Source organism: Nicotiana sylvestris, chromosome 8 (assembly GCF_000393655.2).
Source record: "Nicotiana sylvestris chromosome 8, ASM39365v2, whole genome shotgun sequence".
Taxonomy (NCBI): domain Eukaryota; kingdom Viridiplantae; phylum Streptophyta; class Magnoliopsida; order Solanales; family Solanaceae; genus Nicotiana; species Nicotiana sylvestris.
This window is the reverse complement of record NC_091064.1, coordinates 102,944,937-102,962,108: the sequence shown is the minus strand read 5'-3', so window position 1 is coordinate 102,962,108 and position 17,172 is coordinate 102,944,937. Positions and strand designations below refer to the sequence as shown.

Genomic DNA, 17,172 nt, shown 5'->3' with positions numbered 1-17,172 from the left:
TACAGATATTCAAAGGGTATATAAGATTCTTTCAGGCATACCAGATCAGCATTCTTCTTCAACCCCATGATCTTTAAGAACCCTTTACCAGTACAGTTCTCCGATACCAATAACCCGGGACTATCCCAAGTCAATCCCGCAAGCCCTCTAATTTCTTCTAGAAGTGGTGTCATTTCTATGTCGCCGAAACGGAACACAGACCTCTCACTATCCTAGAACAAAGTGAAAGCCTCGATCAACTTGTTATTTGGCTCAATGTCTAGTAGGGAAGGCAAGTTACCCAGGTACTTCCTTACATGTTTCTTGTCACTTGAGGAAAGATCCTCCCACCAACCTAGCAGCAATGGTGGAATGTTGCTAACCATACCAAATCTGGGGACCTCATGCCTCATTTTCTGCAAAAACAAAAGGGTTAGGCCTTTCTCCCCCACCAGACTCGACTATTTATACATTCATAATTAGCATATTGGCATTTAGTTCTCCAAATTAAGGCATAGAACGTGGTTGTGTCCTTTGGGATTATGGAAACCCCGGTGGACTTTGGATGAGGTTCATCTTAAAGGATCATTATTTTGACAACATAAATGATCCGACTAGGTTTGACCATAATGCATGCTTAATTTCGATCAGAATAAGGTTACTATGGGGGTTTAGACTAGTACCCTCAAGCGGACAACTTGAGGGGGATAGGCACGAAACCGTTGACTGCACCGCTAATCGACTAGTTTTACCGCAAATAAGCCTTTTCGAATTTAAGGGTAATGAATAGGAAGAGCGCAACCACTCATAAGGCGTTGCTATAGGATTTAATACGCACGAGTAGAATATGATGTGGAGCATGATTTATGCAGCAATTAATAATATGTAGTCAATTATTTGCACGTAGAAAAAATAAATGCGGTATTTAAATAATTTAAAGACAGTTGTGGAAAAGAAAACGAAGAGATAAGTCAGTTTTAGGAATAAAAAATCGTAAATAATTAAAAAAAAAACAGATAGTTAAATTCAAATAAGGGGAAAGGGTACGGGATAAAGCATGCTTGGACTAATTCATAAAAATAAGTGTGTTATGGTAAGAGCTTAAAGGTATCCCGAGCAGAGTCGCCATGCTGTCGCTCCCCCTTTTTTCCTCCATGGAGAAAGTCCCAGTTTGACATTCATTGGGGTAATAACTCATTTCCTTTTGGGAATTTGGGTTTTGAAGAGTCGCCATCTAACAGATTATGGTGCGTTAGGGCAACCAGAGTGATTAACTCTTGGATTGGTTTGCATTACAAGAGATTTAGGGTAAGGGCTCGAAATAACCCGGAGGGGAAGGTGTTAGGCACCCCTCTTGGTCCACAACGGTGGGTCCCGGCCGAACTTATACTTATGAATTGGTCCTTTAACAAACAAGAAGTTGAGACACATAATTTGTAAATAAAGCATGTTGGAAACTGTTTTGAGCAAGTTGCATATAAAAGAGTAAAGTTTAAACATTGGGAATTGGAGAAAGGGGTCCTAGGTTGATTAGCCTACAGGATCACCCCACACAATGCCCGGTAAACACTCCTCAATAAGGGGCTACACATGACATTAGCGCATAGTCATCATATCCTTACTACCCAATTCCCTCCCATTGGTCATAGCCTAAAACGTTCTAGTAACCTTGACAATATACTATGTGTGCACTACCCGTCCCTTCCTCATGGCCCTGGATGTATTTTAGGACCTCTATTTCTTGGGACAGTTCTAGACTTTCCTAAGGTTTTAAAGGATAGTCTAGGCGTCAATCAAGAACAGTTAGGACTGCATTTAAAAAAAACAAGTTATAGGTTCACAGTTACCCTGTCAAACATAGCAAGTAAGTGCACGTCTTCAAATAACATTCCAATACTTAAGAGAAACTCCTAGAACGTGATATCTAGGTGAGCAGGGGTTATACAGTGTGGAACTAGGAAAATGTGTGAGAAATCCTATTTAGCTTGCTTATTGATTTAAACTTGTTAAATCTGGACAACTTTAAGTAGCAAAACGCAGTTTCAGAGTTGCAAATTTTAAAATCACCCTATAGGCTTGCCTAGACACAGAATAGTGATGTCCTAAGGGCATGATAACTACATTGATGCAATAAAACGGCGAACAGTTTTAAACGGATATTTGAGATCCTATAGGCATGCTTTCTAGTGATAGTAAATTAAGGCAGTGTTCGAAAATTCGTTCAAAGAAACAGGCAGTTGATTTAAGCCAATTCAAAAGGAACTAACATGAATTAGACTTATTTATTTAACTAAATTGATTTTAGGTTCTATAGGCAGGATTTCTGATTTTGTTTCCTATAGGCATGGTATCTAATTATTAAGAGCCGATGCTGGAACTTATAGGCATGATTTTAGTGAGACAAATGTAAATACATGCAGTAGCAGAATTGAACTCAATCACTTTACATTCTATAGGCATGGTATCTAATCATGAAGTTGATTTTAAACCTATAGATATGGTTTATATTATTGAATCCATTTAAAACTTATAGACATGATCTTTAATGTTGTGAAAGTAAACATAGCAAGTGCACTAATACAATCCTATAGGCATGGCCTCTACCTAAAATACCCAACAGATATATCTACCCACCCTTTTTTACTAATCACCCCAAAGTTGTTTACAAATAATTATTACATACAAGTTGAATAAATTACATAAGCAATAAAGAAAAGAAGAAGTTAACTATAGGGAGACTGAAGCAGGCCCAAATGACTTCCCCAAGCCTCCAATAGCTTAATTAGTGCAAGAATAAAAACACATAGGGTTTGAATCTCAAAACTTAAATAGAGACATACCAGTCGAAGTAAGGTGCAGAATATGAAGCGAATAAAGTTCCAATATATAGCCTTGGATTTCAGCCAGCTAGATCAACAAGTATCACAAATAGCAGAAGAGAAAGAGAACTTTTAACGTGTAAGTGTGCTTTTTTGTGAACTCAATGTTCTGTCTAATGAGAGTAGAAGAAAGCATATAAATAGTAGTTTGAAAGCTAGGTACATAAGGTAAGAATCAAATTGTTCAGTGATTGGAGAATCTCGAAATCAATTAAAGTAAAATCAGTCCAAGTCTTCCCTTAATTAAGGGAAGTAGTTCAAATGGTAAAGAGCAGGTGACAAGTAAGAAAAGAAATCATACATAGCTGGGATATACCAAATAAGGAAAGACTTCAAACAGTGCAAGTATAGAATAAGTAATTAGGTCAACGTACATAAAGTTCTAATTAGGAAAATAATCAGTATGAATCAAGTAATAATGCAGACATGGTAAGGGAAAATTAATTAAGGAAAGAAAATCAATCAAATTGAGTAAAGAAGCAAGAATCAAACGTTTAAAGGAAAGTAGTCAAATTAAACTAGAAAATAAGGGATTCAGAGTAATCAAGGATTCAGAAGATCATGAAAGAAGCAGCATGCTTAGCATATAAAATAAGGTAAGGCATGAACAGTCAGGATTTCACATGGCCTCGACAAAACCTATGGTTAAACGACACTGATTCAAAGAGAAGCATACAAGTTTTGCATGAATGGCTAGTACAAACACAAGTTCATAATATTAGTGAACGTTTGAACTAAGAAGATTCAATAGAAGCATACTAGGACACGTAAATCATGAGAAATCACAAGAAACTAAGGCAATAACACAATCAAAAGTACCATTATCAGAAACCAAACGAAAAACCCCAAAACATTAGGGTTTTCAGTACAAATAGGCTAGGGTTATAGCAGGTTCATAAAATTAGCCAAAACGTGTGAGAATCAGAAGTTTAAGCACAAAGAATCATCAAACAAAGTGTTAAAAGAAATTCCGAAAACCCTAATTTTAGAAAAGGTGAAGAAATCACTTGAAATCAAACGATTCTGGTAGAGAATCTCAAGGCTATTGTAAGACACACAAGAAACAAACTCAAATCATCCTAGATCTGTACAGATCTAGGAGGTTCAGAAACGAAGTTAGGGTTTCGTAAAAAACCATACAAAGGTGAAGAAACATACTGAAAACCCCTTAGATCGTGGCTAACATAGAACGATTTCACTCGAAATCACACTGGAATAACCAAGAACAGGCAAGAGATGAACCCTAAATGTAAGTCGGCATGGCCCTGGTCCCTTGAGGGGCTTAGAGAAGGCAAGAATGACATGAGAGAAACCATTGGAGGCCTGAGAGATGATGAGAGGTCACTGAAGATGGCCATGGATGGGGGGTCAGCGTTTGTAGATTAGGGTTTAGGTTGAGAGTGTTTAGCAGAGAGAATTTTAGGGCGGCGGGGTGGGTTGTAAAATGAATTAGGTTTGAGGGGGTATTGGTTGGTTTAATTAGGAAAAGGAGAACCTGGGACGTTGATCAAAATGATCTACGGCCAGGATTTGGTCGGTATTGAGTCGGTATTTTAATCAGAAATTTGGCAAGGTAATTTGGGGTCCGGTTTGGGCTGAATTGGGATTGGGTAGCGATTGGAATTGGGCTTATATTGAAATGCAATTAGGCTAGATTTTAAATAGCCATTTCAACGCTATATAATTTATAATTAATAATAAATGATCTATGAAAAAATAATTTTGTGTACAAAAATAATTTAAAATAGTTGTTTAACATATTAAATATAAAATACCAAATTATGCATTAATAACGTAATTATGTATTAATAGGGCTAGTATTGCAAATATATGCAAATTGGCTTTAAAATGTAAATACAATTATATAATAAATGTACTAAAAATATTTAAGAAATATTTTAGCATAAATATAGAATTTAGATGGCTAAATTACCACAACAATAATTTGGAGGATAATTATTGGATATTTTATAAGTAAAAAGGGAAGAAATAAATCAATTTAAAGCCTTTAAAATTGTAGAAAAAATTATAAAAAAGCTTGTGCATGCTTATATATGCATATATGCTATTTTGAAAGTATTAAAAATATATATAGGAAAAAATTATGTATCAACACCCAGACCGTCCTCAGCCATAGAGATTCGCAGTTTTCTTGGTTTGGCGGGTTATTACCGTCGGTTTGTTCAGGGATTTTCATTCATCGCATCTCCCTTGACCAAGTTGACTCAGAAAAGTGCTCCATTTATGTGGTTGGATGAGTGTGAGGAGAGCTTTTCAGAAGCTCAAGACTACCTTGACCAGCTCCAGTGTTAGTATTGCCATCAGCTTCAGGTTTTTATATCATGTATTGTGATACTTCGAGAGTTGGTATTGGATGTGTGTTGATGCAGGAGGGTGGAGTTATTGCTTATGCTTCTCGTCAGTTGAAGCCCCATGAGAAGAACTACCCTCTTCATGATTTGGAGTTGGCTGCCATTGTTCACGCGTTAAAGATTTGGAGGCATTATTTGTATGGAGTGTCTTATGAGGTGTTTACGGATCATCGTAGCCTCCAGCACTTGTTCAAGTAGAAGGATCTCAATTTGAGGCAGTGGAGGTGGTTGGAGTTGCTAAAGGATTATGATATTACTATTTTGTACCATCTGGGGAGGGACAATGTGGTGGTCGACGCTTTGAGCCAAAAGGCAGTGAGTATGGGGAGTTTGGCATACATTCTAGTTGGGGAGAGACCTCCTGCAGTTGATGTTCAGGCCTTGGCCAATCGGTTCATGAGGCTAAATATTTTGGAGCCCAGTCGGTTATTGGCTTGTGTGATTTCTCGGTCTTCCTAATTTGATCTCATCAGAGAGTGCCAGTATGATGATCCTCATTTGCTTGTCCTTAAGGACAGAGTTCAGCACGATGATGCCAGAGATATGACCATTGGTGATGATGGGGTGTTGAGGATGCAGGGTCGGATATGTGTGCCCAACATATATGGGCTTCGAGAGTTGATTCTGGAAGAGGCCCATAGCTCACGGTATTCCATTCATCCGGGTTCCGCAAAGATGTATCAGGAACTAAGACAACATTATCGGCGGAGGAGAATGAAGAAAGGCATTGTGGAATTTGTTGCTCGGTGTCTCAATTGTCATCAGGTGAAATATGAGCATCAGAGACCGGGTGGCTTGCTTCAGCGGATGGATATTCCAGAGTGGAAGTGGGAGAGGGTCACCATGGACTTTGTAGTTGGGCTCCCATGGACTTTGAAGAAGTTTGATGCTATTTGGGTTATTGTGGATCGGCTGACCAAGTTCGCGCACTTCATTCCTGTGTGTACTACCTATTCTTCAGAGCGATTGGCAGAGATCTATATCCGGAAGATTGTTATTTTGCATAGTGTCCCAGTTTCCAACATTTTAGATAGGGGCACTCAATTTACTTCACAGTTTTGGAGGTCTGTGCAGCGAGATTTGGGTACTCAGGTTAAGTTGAGCACATCTTTTCACCCTCAGATGGATGGGCAGTCCAAGCGCACTATTCAGATATTGGAGGACATGTTGCGCGCTTGTGTCATTGATTTTGGAGGGTCATGGGATCAATTTCTATCGCTTGCAGAGTTTGCTTATAACAACAGCTACCAGTCGAGTATTCAGATGGCTCCATATGAGGCTTTGTTTGGGAGGCAGTATAGATCTCCGATTGGTTGGTTTGAGTCAGGTGAGGCTAGGCTATTGGGTACAGACTTGGTGGAGGATGATTTAGACAAGGTGAAGGTGATTTAGGAGAGACTTCATACAACGCAGTCGAGACAAAAGAGTTATGCTAACAGGAAGGTACGAGACGTGTCCTACATGGTTGGTGAGAAGGTTCTGTTGAAGGTTTCACCCATGAAGGCTGTTATGAAATTTGGGAAGAAAGGTAAATTGAGTCCTCGGTTCATTGGACCTTTTGGGGTACTTCGGAGGATTAGGGAGGTTGCTTATGAGCTTGCTTTGCCATCCTGCTTGTCGGGTGTGCATCCAGTATTTCATGTTTCAATGCTGCAGAAGTATATTGGGGATCTGTCTCATGTTCTGGATTTCACATGGTTAAGTTAGATGGTGATTTGACTTATGATGTGGAGCCAGTTGCTATTTTGGAGCGTCAGGTTCGAAAGTTGAGATCAAAGGATATAGCTTCAGTGAAAGTGCAGTGGAGAGGTCGGCCCGTTGGAGAGGCTACCTGGGAGACCGAGCGGGAGATATGGAGCAGATATCCTCACCTATTTGAGGTTTCAGGTATGTTTCTTGACCCGTTTGAGGACGAGTTTAAGAGGGGGAAGATGTAATGACCCAGCCAGTCATTTTGGTAAGGTTTGAGATATTTAGTCTCTTTTGAGTAAGCTTAAGTTGAAAAAGTCAACCGGATGTTGACTTATGTGAATTAGGACTCGGATGTAAATTTCGATAGTTCAGATAGCTTGGAGAGATGATTGGGACTTAGGAGTGTGATCGAACCGTATTTTGGAGATCCGTAGTAGATTTAGGCTTGAATTGGCGAAATTAAAATTTTGGCATTTTCCGATTTATAGGTAAAATTTTGATATAGGGGTCGGGATGGAATTTCGGGAGTTGAAATAGGTCCATTGTGTCATTTGGGATGTGTGTGCAAAATTTCAGGTCATTCGGGCGTGGTTTGTTAGACTTTTTTATCGAAAGCGGAATTCAGAAGATTTTGGGAACCTTAGGCTTGAACCCGATGTGTTTTGGTTGATTCGATGAGGTTTGAGGTGTTTTGAACATTTGTATAAGTTTGAATGGTGGTATATGACTTGTTTGTGCTTTTGGTTGAGGTCTCGGGGGCCTCGGGGCTAATTTCAGGTGGTTGACAGAAAGATAGGAATTTGGAAATGGCAGTTGATGTTTTAGGACTGCTGTCATAACCGCATCTGCAGTTGGGTGGCCGCAGGTGTGACCCCCGCAGATGCAGAAAATAAGTCGCAAAAGCGGTAGGGGCCAAAAAGAACTGGAGCCACAGAAGCGGTTAGGTGAGCGCACCTGCGATAGCATAGGTGCGGGTATCTTATCGAAGATGCGGAAATTGGGTGTTTAAGTGATTTGCATAGAAGCGCACCTGGGACCGCTGGTGGGGGTTCACAGGTGCAAGGTTGTGACCGCATAAGCGGTTTAGCTGGGGCAGAACATATAAATTATGGACTTCGCTATTTTTAGCCTTTCTTCACCATTTTAAGTCGGTTTTGGAGCTTTTTGGGAGATTTTGAAGAGGAAATTCAAGAGATCTTCGTTGAGGTAAGATTGTTGAACCAAAAACTCATTTCTATGGTGTTATTTCACGGATTAGGCTTGTAATTTATGGAAATTAAGAGTTAAAATTAGAAAAACTAGGGCTTGAGATTGGAGACCTTTAAGCAAAGGTTTGAGGGGCCATTTGTGTTCGGATTTTAGTGCTTTTGATATGTATGAATTCGTGCGGAGATAATGAGTCTAATGATGTAAATTTATCAAATTTCGAGACGTGGGCCCGGGGGTCGGGTTTGGTTAATTTCGGAATTTGCGTGGTATTTTGATTACTTTTGAGTGGGTTTTGTTCCCTTAGCATATTTTGATGGTTATGCACTGATTTTAGCCAGATTTGGAGCATTCAGAGGTCGATTCGAGGGGCAAAGGCATCGCGAGCTAGAGTTTGGACCAGATTGAGGTGAGTAATGATTGTAAATGTTGTCCTGAGGGTATGAAACTCCGGATTACACATCGTTGTGCTATGTTAAGGTGACACACATGCTAGATGACGAGCGTGGGGTCGTGCATCGTTGGGGATTGTGACTTAGTCCATCCCGAATGAACGTTTTACTGTGTATTTGATCGAAAATTGTTTGTACTCTGTCATGTTATGTTCTACTGTTTTCATAACTCAGCCATTTTTACTATGTTTTAACACTTTAAATGATATTTTGGGCTGAGCATCACATTTTACTATGCTCCAAGTGGCTTTTAGAGATTTCTGACTGAGTAGGGCCGAGGGCTTGTGTTGTGAGGATTATTACGGGATCGGCTGCATGACGCAACAATATTGTACTGATTATGATTATAAGGCCGATGGCCTGAGTTGTATGCCACAAGGTGGCTTGAAATGAGGCTGAGAGCCTATTTGATTATGCCACGAGATGGCTTGATATTGCCTTGGGCCGTAAGACACCCCTCCCGAGTCTGTACACCCCTAGTGAGCGCGAGTACCTAGTGTGATATGTGATATAGCCCGAGGGGCTGATGTTGTTCCATGTTATTGCCCGAAGGGCTGATTCTGTTGATATTGTGCCCGAGTGGCTGATTTTAGGTGTTTATCTATTCTCACTGCTTTATCATTTACTTGTTTAACTGGTAAAAGAGGCTTTAAAGAGATTTTCACTGTTTTATTGCATTGTATTGATTTCATACGGCCTCATGTAGCATTATGTTGTGTTTTACGTGCTTTCTTATCACTCAGCCTTCATTTATTCTTATTACTCACTGAGTTGGCATACTCACATTACTCCCTGCACCATGTGTGCAGATTCTAGAGCTTCGGGTCCTGCTAGCGAGGGTTGATAGCTTCCAGCAGATTGTTCGGTGTCCACTAGGTAGCTACTCGGCGTTCGCAGCCTAGTGTTTCTCCTTCCTATCTTCATTTTCATTTGTACTGGATTTCTTTGTAGCAGACTATCTAGACTCTTCCTACTTTCAGATAGTTGTTTAGATGCTCATGATTGGTGACACCCTGATGTCAGGCTATGTTGTTTTCCGCAAATTGTTCTGTTCCACTTATATTTTGGGTTATGTAGAATATTAATCAATTGAATTATTATTATATCTGTTTAATTAATATTGGGGGTTTGTGTCGACTGGCCTTGTTTCACGATAGACTCCATCATGACCGGGTCCGGATTTAGGATCGTGACAAGATGCCACCAACATAACTAGCATTAAATCTCCTTTCCCTAATGAGATCTTCTTTGGTAGTTCTTCTTAGAGAAACCGTTCCAATTGGACAACATGCACCTTTCAGCTAGATTATGGATGAGCTATTGGATGTTGAAGATTTTTTGTCTCCCTTTAATAAGGAGAAAGACGGTTTCATCTGCATGCATCATTCTTACTTTCACAATACAAGTAATACAATAATGATGGATAAGGATCTGCATACCAAATAGATATACCTGAGGATGATAAGTATGATTCTTCAGTAAAAGATGATCAAATGCAGGTTGTTGATAGAAATCTATACAGTCGTAAATATCTCCATATACGGTCTACAAAACAAAATAACTTGTTACTAATTTTTAAGTATGTAGCTTATTTATGTGTAACATTTTTTAGCTCTATGAAAAGGACATAACTGATAACAAAACGGATAGACCAATTACTTCGAGAATTAACCAGAACAAAGAATAAGAATCTACCTTAATAGTTTTGACTGCGAGCTTATTTAAAAGCTTTAGTTGCCTCTCCAATTCTTCATGGTCCTTCTTTGATAAGCCTTCAACTTCATCATGGTTGAGAAAAACCATAGTTGCAATGAAAATCTGTACAACGCTTAGATGCATTCTTGTGGTCTTCATCCTACAATAAATTTAAATTTGAGGTATTCTTCCCCTCCAAGAATGATCCACTCACTACACAATTAAATACTCACACTATACACATCACTAGGGAGAGTCCAAAACAGAGCAAGGAATGGAACCTGAGAGAAGAACCAACAAAGATAGAAGAGTCATGAAGAAAGGACTTACCAACGAGAGCGAATGAGGCAAAAGAAGTTAAGAAAGATCTTTAAAGCCGACATGGTCATGGTCGCTCTAATCTAGGGGAATTGTCCCAAATTAAACCTCAACATAATTATGTTCGATTTAAAATATATAAGATTTTGGTTGGGAATTAAAGCCGATGGGCGTGTAAATTATGTGCATTTTTATAAAAGCAAATTGTAAGATTTTCCTTGAATATTTATCACCTGACCAAAATGGATTTTTTGCATTTTCCACCCCTAATGTATTCACTTTTTTTTAATTTACACATTATTCTATTTTTTTTAATGATTTACACCTCAATGTCCTTAGTTTCTTAAAAAATCATTAAAAATTCACTTCTATAATTAATTACAATCGCAGTGGAAACGATGATGACTTTCTCAGCAGGCATATTTCTTTAAATGGTGGTAGTGCCGAAGAGGAGATTAATCTGGAGAAGGAGAAGATGGTTTTTTTCCTCTACTATATAAAGAGGGTCTTAATCATTTGTAATGATCTTACATTAAGGCATATCAAAGCAATATATCACGTTTTTATCTCTTGCAAGCTCTATTGTCTAATTCATACTTTCAATAGTTTGTTCAATTGGTTCGAGAGTAACTAGCTCGAGGGCCGTAATTGTCCATCACATTGATTTACTTTATTTTACTGTAATTTCTGTCATTAATTCTTATACTTATCATTTTTTGCTGAGTGAAATCACATATCCTTAAAATCACTTACAAGTTTAATTGTTATCCGATTTTAAGGATAAACACACAGCTGGAACTTCCCCCGTTGGAGTTTGTCCATAAACCCCTTCACATGTTACTCTTATCCCTACCCTCTTGCTTTTTTGTCCATTTTCACCCTAATCATTGTATCTATTAAGATTGTCACCGGCAACCAACCTTTCCTTTGCAGATCAGATTGCAAGGACGTGACCGAATCAATATCAAGAACTTGCGACCCCGTCAATAGAATGAAGTGCATAATGGTAATGTTTTTTGGACTGCTACTGATCCCGTTAAATGATCCACTGGCTAAAATAACTTCATTTTCCAATGCAGTTAAGGTGTAGAGTATGAGCTTGAAATTTATGGAGCGCTGGGTGATGTCATCGGGGGTGGTAGTGAGGCTGAAGTTGGAGATTTTTAGTGAGTAGATTGAGAATCTGGGACGCTGAGGATGGTAAAGGACGTAGAAAATAGCACCGATAATGGCTGCAAAGAAGAGGATGATGTCGATGCTAAGGGTGGACCACAAATAGCATTTGCAAAGCAAACGTCGACAGCTGAAGCGGAGATGGTTGTGTTGGTGGTAGGGGTTTGATGTCGTTCGGTAAGGTTTTGGGTTCCTGACGGTGGTGGCGGTTGGCTTTGCAGCTGCGGTGGTGGTGATAGCAATAGGGGTAGCTCTGGTGGTGGTACGATTTGGCTTGATAGTGCCCGTCGTGAATTTACGGCGGCCGCAGTGGAAGTGGGAGTGGCAATGGTGACTTTCTGCATATTTCTTGAAATGGTGGTAGTGGCCAAGAGGAGATTAAAAAGTGAAGAAATCTTGTGACGAGAGGGTAAAATTCAAAGCAGGAAAGGCTTATAGTGATAATACCTAGGCAAGCAAAGAGGAGGAAGGGCGTAAATGTTTCCGGGAGTTAAAAATCAGCATAGATTTGGAGACCCAAAGGCTAACCATTTTGGACAGCTTCCTGGAAAAGTTTTAAAGAAATTCTACGAAAAAAAATATTTGCTTAAAAGAAAAACGTGTTTTGTTGGGTCGTTTTCTTTTTTCCTTTTCTATTTACGTTTATGTACTTCCAAAAGGTTCTCGAAAGATACAACAACAACAACAACAACAACAACCCAGTATAATCTCACACGTGGGGTCTGGGGAGGGTAATATGTACGCAGACCTTACCCCTACCCCGAAGGGTAGAGAGGCTGTTTCCAGGAGACCCTCGGCTCAAAAAACAACAGAAGCCGATATATTAGTACCATAAAAATGCATAATAAAATAACAGCGATACAATAGATATGAAATATAGAATACGAAATACGAAAAAGATGGTTGGTATAGTAAAACTAGCAGGTAAAGCCCTGCATCAATAGACGACCAATGACCTTCTTAGTCTAACTCCTAACTGGCTAGTCTCACCCTATTGTATTGTAGAAATATTCACAACTCTCCCCTAACCTACAACCTTAATACTCGACCTCCATAATTCCTTGTCTAGGGCCATGTCCTCAGTAATCCTAAGTCGCGCCATGTCCTGTCTGATCACCTCTCCCCAATACTTCTTAGGTCGTCCTCTACCTCTCCGCGTGCCCACTACAGCCAGTCGCTCACACCTCCTCACCGGTGCATCAGTGCTCCTCCTCTGAATGTGCCCGAACCATCTGAGTCTTACTTCCCGCATCTTGTCCTCCATGGGGGCCACACCCACCTTCTCTCGAATATCTTCATTCCTAATCTTATCCATCCTTGTATGCCCGCACATCCACCTCAACATCCTCATCTCTGCTACTTTCATCTTCTGGATGTGTGAGTTCTTTACCGGCCAACATTCAGTTCCATATAACATGGCAGGCCTAACCACTGCTCTATAAAACTTACCTTTTAGTAACGGTGGCACTTTCTTGTCACACAAGACTCCCGACGCTAACCTCCACTTCATCCACCCCACCCCTATACGGTGTGTGACATCCTCGTCAATCTCCCCGATCCCCTGAATAACCGATCCAAGGTACTTGAAACTACCCCTCTTGGGAATGACTTGAGAGTCAAGCCTCACTTCAACTCCCGCTTCCGTCGGCTCAACTCCAAATTTGCACTCGAGGTATTCCGTCTTCGTCCTGCTCAACTTGAAACCTTTAGACTCAAGAGCATGTCTCCAAATCTCTAGCCTCTCGTTGACGCCGCCTCGTGTCTCGTCAATTAGAATAATGTCATCAGCAAATAGCATGCACCATGGCACCTCCCCTTGAATATGATGAGTCAGTGCATCCATCACCAGGGCAAATAGGAATGGGCTGAGCGCAGACCCTTGGTGCAACCCCGTAATAACTGGAAAATGTTCAGAGTCGCCTCCTACTGTCCTAACCCGAGTCTTAGCTCCATCATACATGTCTTTAATCACCCTAATATAGTCAATCGGGACCCCTTTATCCTCTAAGCAGCTCCATAAGACCTCCCTAGGAACCTTATCGTACGCTTTCTCCAAATCAATAAACACCATGTGAAGATCCTTCTTCCTATCCCTGTACTGTTCCACCATCCTCCTAATAAGGTGGATAGCTTCTGTGGTAGATCGCCCCGGCATGAACCCGAACTGGTTGTCTGAAATAGACACCATCCTTCGCACTTTCATTTCTACCACTCTCTCCCAAACTTTCATGGTGTGACTTAGTAATTTGATGCCCCTATAGTTGTTACAGCTTTGGACATCACCTTTGTTCTTATACAACGGGACCATTGTACTCCACCTCCACTCTTCAGGCATCATATTAGTCTTGAATATAACACTAAACAATGCAGTAAGCCATTCCAAGCCTGCTCTACTCACACACCTCCACAGTTCAACCGGGATTTCGTCTGGCCCGGTAGCTCTGCCCCTTCTCATCTTACGCATTGCCTCCATGACTTCATCGATCTAAATGTCCCTACAATTACTTAATTCATGGTGACTGTCGGCATTCCTCGATTCCCCAGGTCTAATATCTTGATCTCCTTCTTTACTTAGAAGTTTATGAAAGTAGGTCTGCCACCTCCTCTTAATCTGGTCATCTCCCATCAAAACTTTGCCGTCGGCATCTTTTATGCACCTCACCTGGTCTAGATCTCGAGTCTCTCTCGCCTTAGCGAGTCGGAATAACTTCTTCTCCCCGCCTTTGTTCCTTAGTTCCTCATACAGACGAGCAAAAGCTGTCGTCTTAGCCTCCGTCACTGCCATCTTTGCCTCCTTCCTAGCTACCTTATACCTTTGACTGTTCTCTCTCTTCTCCTCCTCGTTAGTGCTCCCTACTAACCGCAGGTAAGCCGCCTTCTTCGCTTTCACTTTACCTTGGACAACTGCATTCCACCACCAATCTCCTTTGTGACCACCATTGCGGCCCGTAGATATCCCTAACACCTCTCTCGCCGCCTTTCTTATACAGTCCGCCGTCATCGACCACATTGTGTTTGCGTCCCCACCACTTCTCCAAGCTCCCATTGCCGATAACCTTCCTTCCAACTCCTTGGCTTTATCCTTAGTCAAGGCGCCCCACCTAATCCTAGGGCGTCCTTGTACTGACCTCTTCTTCTTCCTTATCCTAATACAAATGTCCATCACCAAAAGCCTATGCTGCGTTGAGAGGGTCTCACCTGGGATAACCTTGCAGTCCTCGCACAACCTTTTGTCGCATCTCCTGAGGAGGAGATAGTCAATATGAGTCTTCGCCACCGAACTTTGGTAAGTAACAAAATGTTCATCCTGCTTCGTAAAACTCGAGTTCGCAATGACTAGATCGAAAGCCTTGGCAAAGTCCAACAGCGCAATGCCCCCTCCGTTCCGCTCTCCGAAACCAAAGCCGCCATGCACCTCAGTGTACCCACCTGCAGATGACCCAATATGACCATTGAAATCTCCTCCTATGAATAACCTCTCAGAAGGCGGTATACTACGAACAATCTCATCCAACCCCTCCCAAAAGCGCCTCTTAATATCCTCATCTAAGCCTGCTTGCGGTGCGTACGCGCTAACGACATTTAAAGTACCCTCACCTACCACCAACTTAATAGTCATTAGTCTATCATTCACCCGCCTGACCTCTACCACGGACTCTCTAAGATGACTATCTACCAGGATACCCACTCCATTCTTACCCCTCAGGATACCAGAGTACCACAACTTATACCCATCCACGTTTTTCGCCCTCGATCCGACCCACCTAGTCTCCTGGACACACGCTATATTAATCTTCCTCTTCTGCAGGATTTTCGCCAACTCTATGGATTTACTCGTTAGTGAACCTATGTTCCATGACCCGATTCTCAACCTATAGGCTCCCTTGCCCCCTCTACCTCCCCTGCTACCCGACCCACCCCCAACCCCAGCCCCCACTCTGCCCCACCCGAGGACATGCCCTTATTCTATCATTCCAGACTGCAGCCACTACACCTACAACAATCTAGAGAAGACTCGCTAGTGCACAACGTACGCAAATCAAACAAGAAGGAAACAAGTGGTAACTAGTATCCTAGTTGAAAGGTTTAACTATTGCGAAGTAAAGTAACAGTAATTTAGCTAACACCAAAAGGGAAACAGTAAAACAGGAGGTACCAACTCCTGATAACAAAACTTGTGGCTGATTTGTTGTACTCGATGCAGTTGTGCGCTCACGCACCACTTCCTACCGCCATTTGCTGACACTCGCCCAGGTTGCTCTCCTTTGTCAGTGCTCGTGCGCCCAACTTGTCTCCAATACTCCGAGAATTTCTGAAATCACAGAAAATACCACGACCCAAAAACCAGAAGGAGCTATCACCGCTACCACTGGTATAGCCCCAACAATATAAAATGTACCAAGAAAGGAGAAGAAGAAAAAAATTGAAGAAAATGATGACGTGAAGCAAGACAGAACAAGTGCCCTTCTCAGCTGAAAATTCAACTATATAGAGTCTTGATAGACCAAGCAATAATACCACAAGTGCAGAGTGGAATTGAAAATTAGTCAATACAATCAATTGCCACAAAATGCACAGAGGCACACAATGCTGGCAACAAAAGTTTAGGATTTATGTAAAATCATTAATGTTTAAGCTTACTGATTTAGATCTTGGCATAAATGGGGAATGTAATAGCTCAAATATAGAAATGCGGAGTGAAATAACTTAATTAAAAGCAGTAAAATTTTCTGAAAATTACGACTTTTGAATAGTAAATTAGCAGTTTCTAATTTTTTTTTTTCTTCTTTTTTTTTGAGAAAAATCTTCAATCAATTCAAAAGCTGAAAACTCTTATTGTTGAGGTTCATGCAGTAAGAAGCCGATAAAAACAGCAGAAATTAACCGAGCAAATACCACTTTATACAGATCCTGCCGGAAAACTCACCTTAAAACAGGTAAGTCGTCGGAAAGACACGAACTTCGCCGGATAGCACTACTTAACGGCACAAGGACGGCAGTAGAACCCTAATTTGATGCTCGCAAACACAAATCTCGGAAAGATGTTTGTGGTATTTCCACATTTTCTTTTAAACTTTAGTTTCACCTTCTTAAATAAGAGGACGACAGAGTACAATTTCTTCATACAACTGTCACTTGTAGCACATATTGATGGTTAGATTGTGCTTTTAGTTGATGTTGGGTTTGTTGAGAGGGCGGGGTTGGATTTGGGTTACTTGTGATTTTCTAGAAACTTACTTCTTCTTTTAGTGTTCTTGACTGTTATATTGTAATTTTGATGAATGTTGGATTTTGTGTTACTTTTTCTTTTACTGGTGCTTTTTTTAAATTAGTATTAGAGTACGCGCGCTGCGTGTTTCTTGTTTTAATGAATATAATTTTCTTTATCAAAATAATATAAATATT

The 17,172-nt window shown here is 40.7% G+C and overlaps 1 protein-coding gene across 2 annotated transcripts in view; it reads right to left on the bottom strand.

Annotated features, from left to right (window-relative positions):
• LOC104214543 (protein neprosin-like) overlaps positions 1–16,430 on the bottom strand; it is a 44,254-nt gene extending 27,824 nt beyond the window's left edge. Inside the window, exons 1-5 of one of the 2 annotated variants that reach the window (XM_070155683.1) lie at positions 15,923–16,430; positions 10,509–10,556; positions 10,276–10,435; positions 10,033–10,125; positions 2,820–2,886 (exon numbers count right to left, since the gene is read on the bottom strand). In XM_070155683.1, the coding sequence (XP_070011784.1) occupies positions 2,820–2,886; positions 10,033–10,125; positions 10,276–10,435; positions 10,509–10,519 (331 nt within the window). In that variant the 5' untranslated portion in view covers positions 10,520–10,556; positions 15,923–16,430. Of the gene's footprint in view, positions 1–309; positions 396–2,819; positions 2,887–10,032; positions 10,126–10,275; positions 10,436–10,508; positions 10,953–15,922 lie in introns of those variants that run through there. The other variant, XM_009764235.2, reaches the window with a different exon arrangement.
• Positions 16,431–17,172: the final 742 nt, after the last annotated feature.